The sequence below is a fragment of the Cherax quadricarinatus genome, chromosome 12, assembly GCF_038502225.1.
Source record: "Cherax quadricarinatus isolate ZL_2023a chromosome 12, ASM3850222v1, whole genome shotgun sequence".
Taxonomy (NCBI): domain Eukaryota; kingdom Metazoa; phylum Arthropoda; class Malacostraca; order Decapoda; family Parastacidae; genus Cherax; species Cherax quadricarinatus.
In genome coordinates this window covers 2,626,782-2,644,296 of record NC_091303.1, presented here as the reverse complement: position 1 = coordinate 2,644,296, position 17,515 = coordinate 2,626,782, and the positions used below count along the sequence as shown (strand labels likewise).

Below are 17,515 nucleotides of genomic sequence, written 5' to 3'. Positions count from 1 at the left end.
GACCTTGACATACCATCTTTGATTCCAAAATCACCTTGTTAATACATAAAATATCTTCCCTTAGGTGCCTTAACGCCGCTGAAGGGGTCGTGATCCAAAGAACTGGAGCTACTATCCCTTTCCCTGGATCGAATATAATTGCCTCACTGTAAGACCCCTCCGTATTTAGCGCGCCTCAATAAATGTATATACAATGCCTAAGATGTATCATATAAAAATAATTCATTGCCTTGTGTGTGAAACCTAGAGAGAATGTGTTGTAGTAGGGCATGACAATCATCCTGGGTCTGTTAGGTAAATACAGTTACAGCTAGTGTTGTAACCTTGTAAAATGTCATATAAATCAGGGTAGTCACACAATGTCGTGTATCTAATTTTGATCATAGTTTTTTTTTCCTAGAAACATTCGACATAATATGTTTTCTATTTAATTTATCGTAGGTTAATCATAAATTTCCCCCGTTGCCTCCTTATTGATTATGCGTAATATTAAACACTTGCAGACAATTTATATAATATCTACGTGTAAGACGAAATCGACCTAAGTAAATTTATTTGCGCGGACAAGCAAACAAAAAACCGGATTTGTATTTATATATCAAGAAAGATAAATCGTAACATTTTAATTTCTATAGTAGCAAGACCTGTGTTTAATATATAAGAAATAACTTGACTAGTTTATTTAGGCAGGAATGAGGACTACTTAAATATTAGATATCTTGCTGCTTTCACTAATTCCAACAGGAAACTGCCAATGTGTATATAGACAGATTCACTACAAAAATATAGTTAAACGGGAAAGCATTGTAATTATCGTATATTTTTTCTCCCCGAGTATTTTGGAAGAGTTTGGCTAGGTGTGAGAATAACGCGGCTGTGTATAGGGAGATTATTGGAATGCTGGATGTAGCAGGGAGGGGGACGAGGTCTCCAGCCATCACCCTGAGTTGTCTCATTAACATTACTGGAGATCCTCGCCCGCTCCATCCCCCAACCAACACCACAATGCCCAATATCAAGATCTTTTCGGGTTCCTCGCACCCAGACTTGGCCCAGCGGGTGGTAGACCGCCTAGGTATTGATCTGGGCAAGGTGGTCACCAAGAAGTTTTCAAATTTGGAGACGTGGTAAGGCCTTGATCTAGCCATTTTTTTTCTTAACTCTATCATAGATACCCATATTTTTTTTATATTAATATTATAACCGTAGAAGAAATTCCTATTCATTTTGGTTCAACAGATTGCCGTCCGTATTTACCCGCCATTATTATTTGTTTATAATGCAATGTCATCTCTTTTTGAGTTTCAGGATAGTTCTCTGCATTAAAATTGTAATTTATATTAATGTTACAGGAGAGCAATACGCAGGAAAGCTGAGATCAGCTTAATAAGCTTAAAGCAAGTCAGGTGGTCGCTCACCTCAACATCATCTCACACGGAGTTAACTTCATAAATTATACTTCTATTTACCATACTGTCACTTCACTAATGTCTAAACTACACTATCTTTTGGAATAAAGTAGCTATGGATATCAGCGGCGTATGGAAGCAAGCTTATAGATGGCAGGATGTGGTTGTTAAGAGAGACTTGGGGTCCCTGACTGACGCTGTAGCTAATTAACTTTATTTAGGCACAGCTACACACAAATACACTTACACAAATTATCATACATAATAACCTATGTGTAAGTTGTCTGGAATAACCCCCTCCACCCCCCAGAAAAAAACTCAGGGTGACTTATTTCCATTGGGCAGGAGGGCTTTCCATGCGGGTTGAGCGCATTTTGTGAATATAATAATAATACAGTAATGCTGAAGGGCTTTTCATCCAACTAATTGGACCTTTCCACTTTCACTTCTTGGATCAAACCTGATTGTCTTTCATTCCCCTGACACTATGACTCCTGTGGCTTTAGTGGACCCCAGTGGAAATAAAGTCACTGACTTTTTTTTTGGGTTATCCTAGGTAATTTACACATATGCTGTTATGTGTGATAATTTATGTAACTATTTGTGTGTATCTGTTCCTGAATACCCCTCAAGGAAGGTTCCTTGATGTTGGTGAGGGGCTCTTGATTTAGGGAATTGGATCTATGCTCCAGTTCCCCGAATTAAGCCTGAATGCCTTCCACATCCCCCCCCCATGCGCTGTATAATCCTCCGGGTTTAGTGCTTCCCCCTTGATTATAATAATAATAATAATGTTCCTGAATATACTTAATTCTATGATTGTAAACAGCCAGGCCCCGTGGCTTGGCTGGCAGAGCTCTCGCTTCACACACTGAGGGTCTGGGTTCAATTTCTGGTATGGGTGGAAACATTGGATGTGTTTCCTTCCACCTATTGTCCTATTCACCTATCAAGTAGATACTTGGGTGTTAGTCGACTGGTGTGGGTAGCATCATGGGGGACAAGATTGAGGACCCCATTGGAAATAAGACAGGCAGTCCCTCAGTGACACACTGCATTTCTTGGGTTATCCTGGGTAATTAACTCTGCCTCATGGCACTGTGGCAGTGCCTCTTAGCACAGTGACTGGCATGCTTGATTCACAACTAAGAAGACATGGAGTTGAGCACCCATATCAGGTGGGATGTATGGAGAAGTCTCTTTACCTTTGCTTGCCATATTACCTAGCCATAAATAGATATCTGAGAATAGTTGGCTTGTAGGTAACATGCTGTTACTGCTGGCTGCACGCAAACCAACGTACGAGCCACAGCCCGGCTGATCAGGAACCGACTTTAGGTGCTTGTCCAGTGCCAGCTTGAAGACTGCCAGGGGTCTGTTGGTAATTCCCCTTATGTATGCTGGGAGGCAGTTGAACAGTCTCGGGCCCCTGACACTTATTGTATGGTCTCTTAACGTGCCAGTGACACCCCTGCTTTTCATTGGGGGGAAGTTGCATCGTCTGCCAAGTCTTTTGTATACATCTTGTGTCTATATTGTATTTTCCTGGATTACTAATCCTCTTGGATCAGTAATGTAAATAGAGTCATCTTAGAGGAGAGTACTATGAGGAGGTGGAGTAATGAACATGGCATCATAAGAATGAGACAGTACTGTATGTATACTCAGATTAGGGAGAAGACTGTTTCAACTTGGCTATGGCTCTGGGATTGAGACAGTCTCTGCTTCCATATTGGAGTTCATAGTACTGTATGTAGACATACAAATGAACAAGAAAACTTATCTCCACAGGAACTGACGAAAGGCAGCATTGAGCTTTTTGCAGAAATCCCCAAAAATAGGTATACAGTACTTAATAAGGTGCTATACAATATTGCCAGTGACCTGCTTCAAAGAAATAAAATCTTTTCCAAGCAGTGCAACTGTTAAATATAATCTTCCCTTTCTGCTTGAACAAACTGGAGAACTATGATTGTGGGTTTCAAGAGGCATTCAACCTACAAGTGTCCTGTAGGGTGAGATCTTGCAAGTTCTGGCTGTTCAACAGTCATCAAGGTACTTTTCTTAATCTTGTATAATATCAGCCAGGAGTGCAGACACCACTATGTAAAACCCCTATAAAGCATGTGCCCAAGACTTACTCAGCTTGCCTTTGATGTCACTGTATGTTGCTCCCAGTACTTTTTTCAGTTTTGATCCTTTCACTAGAATCCCACTACATATCTAGAAAGATATTAAGGTGTGCATATTACCCAGTATTAGCACAACATTAAGATCAGACCATTCTACATGCACCCATGTCTACTGTCAGGTTTACTGATGACATACCTAAGATTTTAATATACTTTTCACAGTATGCCATCACTGTCTTGACTGTATCTGGATGAGTTGGTGGGAAGTCAGTGGGTCAAGTACACATTTTGTAGATGGCGGCAAGACTTCGTCAGAGTGAGCTATTTTTTTTTTTTTTATCATGTCCAGACCACTGATGGAGTTGCATCTGAGTTTTGAGTCCTAGTTAGTATACCTGAAATGCTCTGCATAATCAAAGTTTCTCCATTAATCTTGTTATCCATGCCACTTGTTTTTGTAACCTGTTTCTTGAAATTTTTTTTTTTTCAGTATATGGATTTCCATGCATTTTCAGAATCAGTTTATGGCCTAATATATTAGCCATTTTCATGCCTACTGCATTAATAAACCATTCTTGGGTTTGGTTGGTGAGCTTCTCTTAAGGACCCAGGTAACTATTATTACCTGTGGTCAGGCCAAAAATGTAACCCTAACAGCCAGAAATTGTCAGTGCAGTAATTATTTAATGTTGGTTTGATGGTTGTTGAACTGGAAAATAAAAACTTTTATTATGCCTGCCAAATTTTGGTTATAGGAGAAATCTGTAATCTCTTCATAGTTGATAACTAGCTAGGAATTTTGTGATAAAAGTAAGTAGGCTTTTGGTATGGCAAGAGTGGGTGCTGCTTGTGCCTTATCCTGAGGAAGGACATCTAGTTGGTGGTAGTGATCTACCCTTTGAAAAAGTCTGTATTGGTTCATGTACTTTACTATCACTAAAGTTTTGCATATTTTTATTAGTCAAATCTAGTTGGTGTGTTTATTAAAAAAAAATGCAGTTCAATTAAAGTTTGGCTTTAAGGTTTTACTATGGGGGTTATATAAACCTTGCTTCGCCATTACGATATTGCCACCTGTTAAGCTTTTATTTTGAACAGTTATTGCAGTGGAGATTTGGAGAGTTATTCTTAAATGTTACTTTTCATGCGTGTCCAGCATCCATATTTATGTACATAAGTGTGCTGTAATTATGTATATCTGGTACTTGTGGAAGTCTTTGAAGTCTCCTACCTGTTGCTTATCCTTTCAACTATTTTCTGTGGGGGTCTTTGCTACTTTCTGGCCATTTTCTCTTACAGTAGAGCATGAAAAATATTCAAATTATGAAACTAAATAAATCACCTATGTAATTCAGTGAAGATCTTGTGGGCTTGGTAGACTAATCATGCAAGGTGAGGTAAGAGAGTGAGTATTTGAGTACCTGGAGGTTATTCCGGGGATCAGCGCCCCCGCGGCCTGGTCCATGAGTAACTATCAGTTACTGGTCTAGCCCTTGGTCCTTGCTTTTAGGTTTCTACTGAATGATGTAAAATAGCTGTCATTAGTTTCTGAACCCCAGTATGTTATCAATTCATTCCACTTCTTTACTGCTTATATATTGGCGCTGCTCTCTCATGTCCCTGCAGCTTATCTGAATGTGTAATTTCCTGCCATCCCTTTCATTCTTTTCCTGGCCTGTGAGTTTTTGGATTTGCTTGTTATGGGCACCAGGTGCCAGATCAACCAGGCTGTGATGGTTATGTGGGGCAGCAGGCCTCCACTAGCAACAGCTTGGTTGACCAGGAAAGCACCAAACAAGCCTGGCCCATGACTGGGATCTGATAGTGAAAATCTTCAAAGGTATATCAAAGGTCACTCATTCTGTGATTTAAGAACATAAGAAAGAAAGAACACTGCAACAGGCCTACTGGCCAATGTGAGGCACATCCAGTTCTCCCACTTGCTTAAGCCAGTGCCTTGACCTAGTCAGGTCAGTCATGTCACTTAAGGAAGGAGCACGGCATCCGACCTAGATATTCAGTTTGTGCATTTCCGGGAACAGAATGGTTTTTTCAAGGTCTTTTATTAACTTTTCTGTGTGCTTTTTCTTTTCCAGATGATATTAGTCAGTAATAACCATGGCTACCAGGAAAAGGTTGAAAAATGGCTTTTTAACCCCTTCAGGGTCCAAGGCCCAAATCTGAAGTGGTGCCCCAGTGTCCAAGAATTTTCAAAGAAAAAAAATTGTTATTTTTTCTTATGAAATGGTAGAGAATCTTTTTGTGAAGGTAATAAAAAAAGTACGAAATTTGATGGAAAATTGACGAAATTATGCTCTCGCGAATTTTGATGTGTCAGCGATATTTACGAATCGGCGATTTTGCTGACTTTGACTCCCATTTTAGGCCAATTACATTATTCCAGTCAACCAAATTCTTAGCTATTTCTCTAATATTACTTCTATTCTATCGATTGAGCACAAGAAATCGCCAAGTCAACTGTTTCAACTACAAATTAAAGTGATCGGAAATTGTTAATTTGGCCAATTTAACACAAAGTTCAAAATATTCCAATTTCAAAATAGGGTCCAGAATAAACATTGTAGGTATTCCTGGAACTAAACTAACATTTCCTCTGTTCATTAGTTATGTTTTGAGACTTTACAAATAAATTCCATTTTGATTTTTTATTCACATAATGAATTTTTATTCACACCAAAAAATAGAAGATTTACTGTTATGCAATACTGTAATAATTGTATAAATATCATCACCATATTTGTGAATGCATATTAGACCCACCAGCTGGCGTGTATTAGACGTGTGAGGTCGTTTGTTTACTCTTGAATATCGGCAAAAATTTAACATCTGCTACTTTGAGCTCAGTTTCAAGCCATTTCCAGTGCTAAAACCAATCAAAATCATCTCTATTTCTGTAATATGTCTTCCATTCTATCAAATGAGACCAAGAAATCGCAAATAGAACTATAAAAAACATACGAAAAAACACTGCAAAGTCGCTGTTTTAATCGAAAATCATGATCTCAGTTTTTTTCTCTCATTATACACAGCGTGCTGCAGGATCTGTTTTATGTGGTGCACACATACCACATAGATGTATTCTCATATCTAGGCCCAAATGTACCACTCACAGTTTATCAGAGTGAGCTGAGCTCATGACGTAGATCTACGGTTTGGACCCTGAACGTAAAGCCGTAGATCTACGGGACAGACCCTCAAAGGGTTAATTTAAAGTTCTGATGTGTATATCAGATATCCTTATGAATAATAACAAATATATTTACCAGTTCATAATTCAGAGTTTTCATGGAATTGTGATGGAACTTGATTTTTAAAGAAATTACTTTTGAATTTACCATTTTTTTGTGCAATTATTAAATAGCATAAGCTAATTTATTATGTTTTACATTTTGCTGTCTATCCAATTTGAACAGAATAATGATGTTTTGGTCACATGATTAATCTTGTAATGCATTATGAAAATATATCCTTGCTCAAGAAATATACAATTGAAATTGTACCATTTATTCATTAGGCTACCTTTCTTATTGTACATATGATTGTAGTTAACTGCATAAGAAATCCTAAATCTTATATAAGTCTGTTTAAATCTTAAGTAGTCTTTAAGCATTAGGATTAGTTTGTGCAAAAACATTGTGTGCTAGTGGCTTTCTTTTGTGCCAAACAATGTTTTATTACATGCAGACTATATCTTGCATTAACTGTACTTTCAGTGTGGAAATCGGGGAGAGCGTGCGAGGTGAAGATGTCTACATTGTTCAGAGTGGCTGTGGAGAGATAAATGATAATTTGATGGAGATGCTCATCATGATCAATGCATGCAAAATTGCTTCTGCTGCTCGTGTTACTGCTGTCATTCCATGCTTTCCGTATGCTAGGCAGGATAAGAAGGATAAGGTTAGTTAATTTACTAATTTTGAGGATGGATTTCATAGACTGCTTTAATGCAACATTCTTTAATTTATCATTTTTTTTATTTTAGAATGTAACCATTAATGTTTGTAGAATGTAATTGTTGCAGTATTGATAGTTTGAATGAGACTTCATATGGTTTAGTTTACTAGGTGTAAATGTAGACCATCATTATTTATCTTGTTTTCATGTCATATTGGTTGTATGTTTTAAGTTATAAATCTGTTTTAATAAATTCTTGTGAATAATTTACTTGGGTAATGCAGCTTCTCCTCACTTAACAACGGAGTTCTGTTCCTAAGACCACATTGGTAAATGAATTCGTCGCTAAATTGTAGTGGGTTTGTGTCGGCAATGTGTGGTGTGAATATAATGCAGAGAATTCGTAGTTTGGAAGTTAGGAGGGGTGCGGGATTACCAAAACTGATGTCCAGAGGGCTGAGGAAGGGTTGTTGAGGTGGTTCGGACATGTAGAGAGAATGGAGCGAAACAGAAAGACTTCAAGAGTGTATCAGTCTGTAGTGGAAGGAAGGCGGGGTAGGGGTCGGCCTAGGAAGGGTTGGAGGGAGGGTGTAAAGGAGGTTTTGTGTGCGAGGGGCTTGGACTTCCAACGGGCATGCGTGAGCATGTTTGATAGGAGCGAATGGAGACAAATGGTTTTTAATACTTGACCTGCTGTTGGAGTGTGAGCAAAGTAACATTTATGAAGGGATTCAGGGAAACCGGCAGGCAGGACTTGAGTCCTGGAGATGGGAAGTACAGTGCCTGCACTCTGAAGGAGGGGTGTTAATGTTGCAGTTTAAAAACTGTAGTGTAAAGCACCCTTCTGGCAAGACAGTGATGGAGTGAATGATGGTGAAAGTTTTTCTTTTTCGGGCCACCCTGCCTTGGTGGGAATCGGCCAGTGTGTTAATAAAAAAATATAATAAAAATTGTGTCAACCATCTGTGATATTGTTTTAATGTCGCCTTTGCACCATTTATAACATTTTTAGTTAACTTTTAAATGTTTATACAGTAGTGTACTGTATACTGTAATAAATAGAATATTGGAAATCAGTTCTAATTTACGTTATTTAGGTATGCATACTGGCCAGAGAGCCCGTCGTAAGTCCGAGTCATCAGTCAACGAGTACGTCGCTAAGTGAGGAGAGGCTGTATATGCTCTTAAGTAAACACCCTAGAGTGTGCCTGGAGCATACCTGGAGCTGTTTCTAGAGCTCGTTGCTTCTACAGCCTGGTCTCGGACCAGACATTCTGATCTGCCAGGCTGTAGGAGCTTCAGTCCCTCATTGGCATCATAGTCATTTCAGAAGACTTTCTTTTGCAGGAAGTTCTTAGATATCCTCTTAAAACTGGGTCTGTTAAAATTATTCCCCTCTCCCTCCATTTTTTTTTTTTTTAAATCCTTGGGGTCCCTGTAATACCAGTAGTTCCCTTAAATGTACAGTACAGTGGACCCCCGGTTAACGATATTTTTTCACTCCAGAAGTATGTTCAGGTGCCAGTACTGACCGAATTTGTTCCCATAAGAAATATTGTGAAGTAGATTAGTCCATTTCAGACTCCCAAATATACACGTACAAACGCACTTACGTACTTTGTTTAGTATACCTCTACATATTGTTGGAACTATTTTGCACGTTCTTTTGTATTTCCCATCCATTTTTTTGTTTTTGTGTGCAGGGTCTGGCACTGGCTACAGTATTTTCCAGATTTAAATTATTATACAAGGTTTCTTTCAATTGCCTATAATTATTGTATGAACGTAGGTTTTTATGCAAAAAAGTTTAAATGTTATTCGTTGTGGTTACTATCTCTTAAGTGTCTTATACAGCAGAAGGCCCAAATGAAACCTTATTTCTTATCAGTTGTCCTTCAACCCTTGTCCAGTCATGAAACACCTTAGACCTGTAGTGTAGACATTTCATGTCAAGAATGTGGACATTTTACTTCAAGGATGCAGTTGTCATTTTATTTGCTGTGAGCCTCAGGGACATGATCCTTGTGGCTTGTGAAGGGTCTTCTTTCTTACCCATTTTATCTTAAGAGCTTCTGCAAGTAAATATAAGTAAACTGTTTTCTGAAGGCACACGAGATATGATTTTGGGTTTAAAAGTTGTAAATACTGTATTCAGTTGAAAAAGATCACAGCATTTCTAGCAGGAAACAATATCAACAAAGATATACTAGGATAGTATCACTGACAAAAATGTAAACAGAGCAATGACTTAACTCTTTCAGGGTTTCTGCTGTACTAGTACGGCTTACGCACCAGTGTCCATGACGTACTAGTACGCATAAATTCTAGCGCCTTCAAATCTAGTGAGAGAAAGCTGGTAGGCCTACATATGAAAGAATGGGCCTATGTGGTCAGTGTATAAAAAATCCTGCAGCACACAGTGCATAATGAGAAAAAAAAACTGACCATGTTTTTGGATTAAAACAGCGACTTTGCACTATATTTTTGTATGGCATTTATTGTTGTATTCTAGTTTTCCCAGTCTCATTGTATAGAATGGAAGACATATTACAGAAATTGAGATGATTTTGACTGGTTTCACAATGAAAAGTACTTTGAAATTGAGCTCAAAGTAGCAGAAATGTTCAATTTTTACCAAAGTTCAAAAGTAAACAAATCATGCTAAGCGTCCAATACATGTCAACTGGTGAGTCTAATATTCTTTCACAAGTGCGCCGATATTATTTATACCATTTCTACACTAATGCAGTAGTCTGCGTAACAGTAAATCTTATTTTTTGTTAGAATAAAAATCCAAAGTGGAAAGCAAAAGAAATGTAAGAGGGGCCTGGGGACATGACTAATGAACAGAGGAAATTTTGTTTTAGTGCCAGGAATGTCCTTCTTGTTTATTCTGGACCCTATTTGGAAATTGGCATCTTTTGAAATTTGTGTGAAATTGGCAAAACTGCTAAATTCTGACCACTGTATTGGATAGTTGAAATTGGTAAATTGGTGGTTTCTTGTACTCATTCGATAGAAAAAATGGAGTTCTAGCGAAATAGTTATGATTTTTGTCGACTAGTACATTGGAATTGGCCGAAAATAGGGCTCAAAGTGGGCAAAATCACCGATGCGTAAACATTGTCAAGACCACTAACTTCGCGAGAGCATAATTCCCTAAGTTTTCCATCAAATTTCATACTTTTGGTGTCATTATGATCGGGAAAAGATTGTCTATCTTTTCATTTTTTTTTTTTTTTTTTTTTTTTTTTTTTAAATTTGGGGAACCCTGGGAACAAGTTTCTGAGAGGGCCTGTGGACCCTGAAAGGGTTAAATTGATAACTAAAAGTATTAAAAGTGTTGAATGATGGTGAAAATGTTTCTCTTTTGTCACCCTGCCTCGGTGGGAGATGGCCAGCATGTTAAAAAAAAAAATTTTTTTTTTGTCAAGTTAGATATTTTGAAGTGGTTATGGTTTACAACATCAGTTTTGCTCAATAGCTAAAATATTTGAGATTTATTCAGTCAGACCCTTTTGAAATATTTTTTAATGTTATGTTCCTCAGCATAACTAGGCAAATAAGATAGCTTGAGTCTGTGGTGAATTTTGTTGCCATGTGTTTATATTTTTCCAGTGATATAAAATACAGTGGAGCCCCAGATATAGTAGTCGTCGGATTTCGTAATATTCAGTAATCGTAATGTTTTTTCATCAGAATATTGACTGAGTGATCGTCATTTAGTTCAGTAATAGTCATTCGTCCCGAACACGTCCGAGCGGCCCGACAAACCATTTACAGTCAGTGTGCCATTGTTTAGCAGCCAGTGGGCACGATCCCACGCATTCATACGATATATTTCGTAATATTCTATTCGTTTTAGTACTTGCAGCTGCTAAATAAGCCACCACGGGCCAAAAGAAGGATCCTAGTGCCAGCCCTTTGGTAAAGAAGGCGATAAACATGATAGAATTCAAGAAAGAACATACCAGCCAGGGTACTTCCCCACACATCAGACAAGGTACCTCCCCTCACACTATTTAAGTGGGACTTGTGCATGAGTGAATAAAATTATCAAATCTTATTGCTCGGGGAGCATTGAAAATTGGGTTGGGCAAATACGATTCTGTTAGTGGGATGGTTTGTGAAGGACCTGCCTAATATGGGCCAGTAGGCCTGCTGCATTGTTCCTGCTTTCTTATGTTCTTCTGTACACCAGCTGAGGAAATTGCTTCAGAGGAGGAGGAAGAGAGAGGGAAGAAGGTACCTTGAAAGATTAAGACCATTTGTGCAGAATAGAGTGAGGTGCAAACATTTGTGGAGGAACATCACCCTAACCCTCTTCCCTCCTCCTATCTTCTATACACCAACAAGAGTCTTCATTAAACCTTTCAGGGTCAAGAGGCCCTGTCCTGAACTTGTTCTCAGGGTCGAAAATTTTTCGGGGAAAAATTTTTTTTTTTTCTTATGAAATGATAGAGAGTCTTTTCCCGATCATAATGACACCAAAAGTATGAAATTTGATTGAAAACTTATGGAATTATGCTCTCGCGAAGTTAGCGGTCTTGCCGATGTTTACGCATCGGTGATTCCACCCACTTTGAACCCTATTTTTGGCCAAGTCTTGTGTACTAGTTGACAAAAATCATATTTATTTCGCTAGAACTCCATTTTTTCTATCGAATGAGTACAAGAAACCACCCATTTACCAATTTCAACTATCAAATCAAGTGGTTAGAAATTGGCAATTTTGCCAATTTCACACAAATTTCAGAAGATGCCAATTTCTAAATAGGACCCAGAATAAACAAGAAAGACATTCCTGGCACTAAAATAACAAGTTCTCTGTTCGTTAGTCATGTTCCCAGGCCCCTCTTATATTTCTTTTGCTTTCCACTTCGAATTTTTATTCTTACAAAAAATAGAATTTTACTGTAGAAATGATATAAATAATATCAGCGCACTTGTGAAAGAATATTGAACTCACCAGTTGACGTGTATTGGACGCTTAGCATGATTTGTTTACTTTTGAACTTTGGTAAAAATTGAACATTTCTGCTACTTTGAGCTCAATTTCAAGGTACTTTTCATTGTGAAACCAGTCAAAATCATCTCAATTTCTGTAACATGTCTTCCATTCTATAAAATGAGACCAGGAAAATTAGAATACAACCATAAATACCATACGAAAATACAGTGCAAAGTCGCTGTTTTAATCCCAAAACATGGTCAAAGTTTTTTTTTCTCATTACGCACTGTGTGCTGCAGGATTTTTTTTATACTGCGCACACTGACCACATAGGTCCATTCTTTCATATGTAGGCCTACCAGCTTTCTCGGTAGATTTTAAGGCGCTAGAATTTAGGCGTACTAGTACGTTAATAACCCTGGTGCGTAAGCCGTACTAGTACGTCAATAACCCTGGTGCGTGAGCCGTACTAGTATGTCGAAAACCCTGAAAGGGGTAAAGGTAAGTGTGATATGATTGTTTTATACTCGATTTCTCATTCTTTTCTGTATGTAAATCTATATTTAATTTATAAAAAATAATTTTTGTTAATACTTTTGGGTGTCTGGAATGGATTAATTGGATTTATATTATTTATTATGGGGAAAATGAATTCGGATATTGTCAAATTCGGCTTTAGTCACACACTCTGGTATGGATTAATTATGATAACCAGGGGTCCACTGTACTGTAATGTCTTTGTGTTCTCTGTGCTTAAATTAAACAGTTGAGGTGGGGCATACAGAATGGATTAAGTTTGAAAAGTGTTTTCTTGCCATTATTTTCTAAGGTATACGTATTTGATTATTCCTAGATTTTCTTTCGTATCTATTCCTTATCAATTTCAGTGATTGGCTGACAATTAGGGAAGGATCTTCACTTATTTATAGGTGTCAAGATATATTGGGACCTGACAAGCTGTTGGAGTGTGAGCAGGATATTTAGTGAAGGGATTCAGGGAAACCGGTTATTTTATATAACCGGACTAGAGTCCTAAAAATGGGAAGTACAATGCCTGCACTTTAAAGGAGGGGTTTGGGATATTGGCAGTTTGGAGGGATGTGTTGTGTATCTTTATACGTATATACTTCTAAACTGTTGTATTCTGAGCACCTTTGCAAAAACAGTGATTATGTATGAGTGAGGTGAAAGTGTTGATTGATGATGAAAGTATTTTCTTTTTGGGGCACCCTGCCTCATTGGGAGACGGCCGACTTGTTAAAAAAAAAAAAAAAGTTCTCATTAAGAATCGTGTGTGTGGGGAAGTACCCTGGCTGGTGTGTTCTTTCTTGAATTCTATCGTGTTTATCGCCTTCTTTACCAAAGGGCTGGCACTAGGAGCTTTCTTTTGGCCCGTGGTGGCTTAGCAGCTGCAAACACTAAAACGAATGGAATATTACGAAATGTATCGTATGAACGTGTGGGATCGTGCTCACTGGCTGCTAAACAATGGCACACTGACTGTAAATGGTGTGTCGGGCCGCTCGGATGCGTTCGGGATGAATGACTATTACTGAGCTAAATGACAATTACGATTACCGAATATTACGAAATTCGACGACTACATTATCCGGGGCTCCACTGTATTTTATATCACTCGAAAAATATAAACACGTAGCAACAAAATTCATCCCCGACTCAAGCTATCTTATTTGCCCAGTTATGCTGAGGGATACAGAATTAAAAAATATTTCAAAAGGGTCTGACTGAATAAATCCCAAATATTTTAGCTATTGAGCAAAACTGATTTTGTAAACGAAACCACTTCAAAATATTTAACACGTTGGCCGTCTCCCACCGAGGCAGGGTGACAAAACAGAAACACTTTCGCCATCATTCAACACTCTCAGTACTTTTAGTTATCAATTTAAGTCATTGCTGTTTACATTTTTTTCAGTGATACTATCCTGGTATATCTTTGTTGATAATGTTTCCTACTGGAAATGCTGTTATCTTTTTCAACTGAATACAGTATTTACAACTTTTAAACCCAAAATCATATCTTGTGTGCCTTCAGAAAACAGTTTACTTATATTTATTTGCAGAAGCTCTTAAGATAAAATGGGTAAGTAAGAAGACCTTTCACAAGCCACAAGGATCATGTCCCTGAGGCTCACAGCAAACAAAATGACAACTGTTACTATTTGTGCATTCTTGAAGTAAAATGTCCACATTCTTGAAATGAAATGTCTACACTACAGGTCTAAGGTGTTTCATAACTGGACAAGGGTTGAAGGACAACTGATGAGAAATAAGGTTTCTGCTGTACAAGACACTTGAAAGATAGTAACCACAATGAACAACATTTAAACTTTTTTGCATAAAAACCTATGTTCATACAATAATTATAGGCAATTGAAAGAAAGACGTTTCATTCCTTTCAAGAAACCTTGTATAATAATTTAAATCTGGAAAATACTGTAGCCAGTGCCAGACCCTGCACACAAAAACAAAAATATGGATGGGAAATACAAAAGAACGTGCAAAATAGTTCCAACAATATGTAGAGGTACACCAAACAAAGTACTGTACAGTGGAACCTCAAATATCGAACTTAATCCGTTCCAGGAGCTAGTTCTAAATTCGAAAAGTCTGAAAAGCGAAGCAATATTTCCTATAAGAAATAATGGAAATACAATTAATCCGTTCCAGGAACCCAAACATATTCACAAAAAAATACATTTTATAGAGATTAATTATAGTTTTACATACACACAACAAATATAGTGTTCAGTTATGTATTAATAAATTTAAATAAGGAAGGAGGAATAACATCTTGTAGGAGTGAGGAAGAGCCAGTTGTGAGTGTGGGGGAAGTTCGTGAGGCAGTAGGTAAAATGAAAGGGGGTAAGGCAGCCGGGATTGATGGGATAAAGATAGAAATGTTAAAAGCAGGTGGGGATATAGTTTTGGAGTGGTTGGTGCAATTATTTAATAAATGTATGGAAGAGGGTAAGGTACCTAGGGATTGGCAGAGAGCATGCATAGTTCCTTTGTATAAAGGCAAAGGGGATAAAAGAGAGTGCAAAAATTATAGGGGGATAAGTCTGTTGAGTGTACCTGGTAAAGTGTATGGTAGAGTTATAATTGAAAGAATTAAGAGTAAGACGGAGAATAGGATAGCAGATGAACAAGGAGGCTTTAGGAAAGGTAGGGGGTGTGTGGACCAGGTGTTTACAGTGAAACATATAAGTGAACAGTATTTAGATAAGGCTAAAGAGGTCTTTGTGGCATTTATGGATTTGGAAAAGGCGTATGACAGGGTGGATAGGGGGGCAATGTGGCAGATGTTGCAAGTGTATGGTGTAGGAGGTAGGTTACTGAAAGCAGTGAAGAGTTTTTACGAGGATAGTGAGGCTCAAGTTAGAGTATGTAGGAAAGAGGGAAATTTTTTCCCAGTAAAAGTAGGCCTTAGACAAGGATGTGTGATGTCACCGTGGTTGTTTAATATATTTATAGATGGGGTTGTAAGAGAAGTAAATGCGAGGGTCTTGGCAAGAGGCGTGGAGTTAAAAGATAAAGAATCACACACAAAGTGGGAGTTGTCACAGCTGCTCTTTGCTGATGACACTGTGCTCTTGGGAGATTCTGAAGAGAAGTTGCAGAGATTGGTGGATGAATTTGGTAGGGTGTGCAAAAGAAGAAAATTAAAGGTGAATACAGGAAAGAGTAAGGTTATGAGGATAACAAAAAGATTAGGTGATGAAAGATTGAATATCAGATTGGAGGGAGAGAGTATGGAGGAGGTGAACGTATTCAGATATTTGGGAGTGGACGTGTCAGCGGATGGGTCTATGAAAGATGAGGTGAATCATAGAATTGATGAGGGAAAAAGAGTGAGTGGTGCACTTAGGAGTCTGTGGAGACAAAGAACTTTGTCCTTGGAGGCAAAGAGGGGAATGTATGAGAGTATAGTTTTACCAACGCTCTTATATGGGTGTGAAGCGTGGGTGATGAATGTTACAGCGAGGAGAAGGCTGGAAGCAGTGGAGATGTCATGTCTGAGGGCAATGTGTGGTGTGAATATAATGCAGAGAATTCGTAGTTTGGAAGTTAGGAGGAGGTGCGGGATTACCAAAACTGTTGTCCAGAGGGCTGAGGAAGGGTTGTTGAGGTGGTTCGGACATGTAGAGAGAATGGAGCGAAACAGAATGACTTCAAGAGTGTATCAGTCTGTAGTGGAAGGAAGGCGGGGTAGGGGTCGGCCTAGGAAGGGTTGGAGGGAGGGGGTAAAGGAGGTTTTGTGTGCGAGGGGCTTGGACTTCCAGCAGGCATGCGTGAGCGTGTTTGATAGGAGTGAATGGAGACAAATGGTTTTTAATACTTGACGTGCTGTTGGAGTGTGAGCAAAGTAACATTTATGAAGGGATTCAGGGAAACCGGCAGGCCGGACTTGAGTCCTGGAGATGGGAAGTACAGTGCCTGCACTCTGAAGGAGGGGTGTTAATGTTGCAGTTTAAAAACTGTAGTGTAAAGCACCCTTCTGGCAAGACAGTGATGGAGTGAATGATGGTGAAAGTTTTTCTTTTTCGGGCCACCCTGCCTTGGTGGGAATCGGCCGGTGTGATAATAAAATAAATAATAAAAAAAATATAAAATAACATTTTTACTTACCTTTATTGAAAATTGGTGATGGCATCTGGAAGATAGGGAGGAGAGAAGGAGTTGGAGTTAGTGTTTGGAAGGAGAATCCCCCTCCATTAAGACTTTAGGTAGCAAAGCCCTCTCTGGGGTTACTTCCCTTCTCTGTATTTTAATGCTACTAGGACCAGTTTGAGAGTCACTGGACCCCTGTCTCACAAAATAACTGTCTACAGTCGTCTGTTTCTGTCTCACAAAATAGCTGTCCACAGTCCTCTGTACATCCTGGCAAGCTCAACAAATCTCACACCACTCTCATACTTCTTTATTACAGTGGACCCCCGCATAGCGAACGCCTTGCATAGCGAACAATCCGCATAGCGAACGCTTTGTTCGCCAAAATTTTGCCCCGCATAGTGGACAAAAACCCGCTCAGCGACCTTCGCCCGAGACGCGTCCATTGTTTACCAGCCAGCCTCCGCGGTAAC

The 17,515-nt window shown here is 38.7% G+C and overlaps 1 protein-coding gene across 2 annotated transcripts in view; it reads left to right on the top strand.

Annotated features, from left to right (window-relative positions):
- The first annotated feature begins 869 nt into the window (after positions 1–869).
- Positions 870–17,515, top strand: part of Prps (phosphoribosyl pyrophosphate synthetase) — a 56,617-nt gene continuing 39,971 nt past the window's right edge. Inside the window, exons 1-2 of one of the 2 annotated variants that reach the window (XM_070084203.1) lie at positions 870–1,127; positions 7,276–7,459. In XM_070084203.1, the coding sequence (XP_069940304.1) occupies positions 898–1,127; positions 7,276–7,459 (414 nt within the window). In that variant the 5' untranslated portion in view covers positions 870–897. The remainder of the gene's footprint in view (positions 1,128–7,275; positions 7,460–17,515) is intronic. The other variant, XM_070084204.1, reaches the window with a different exon arrangement.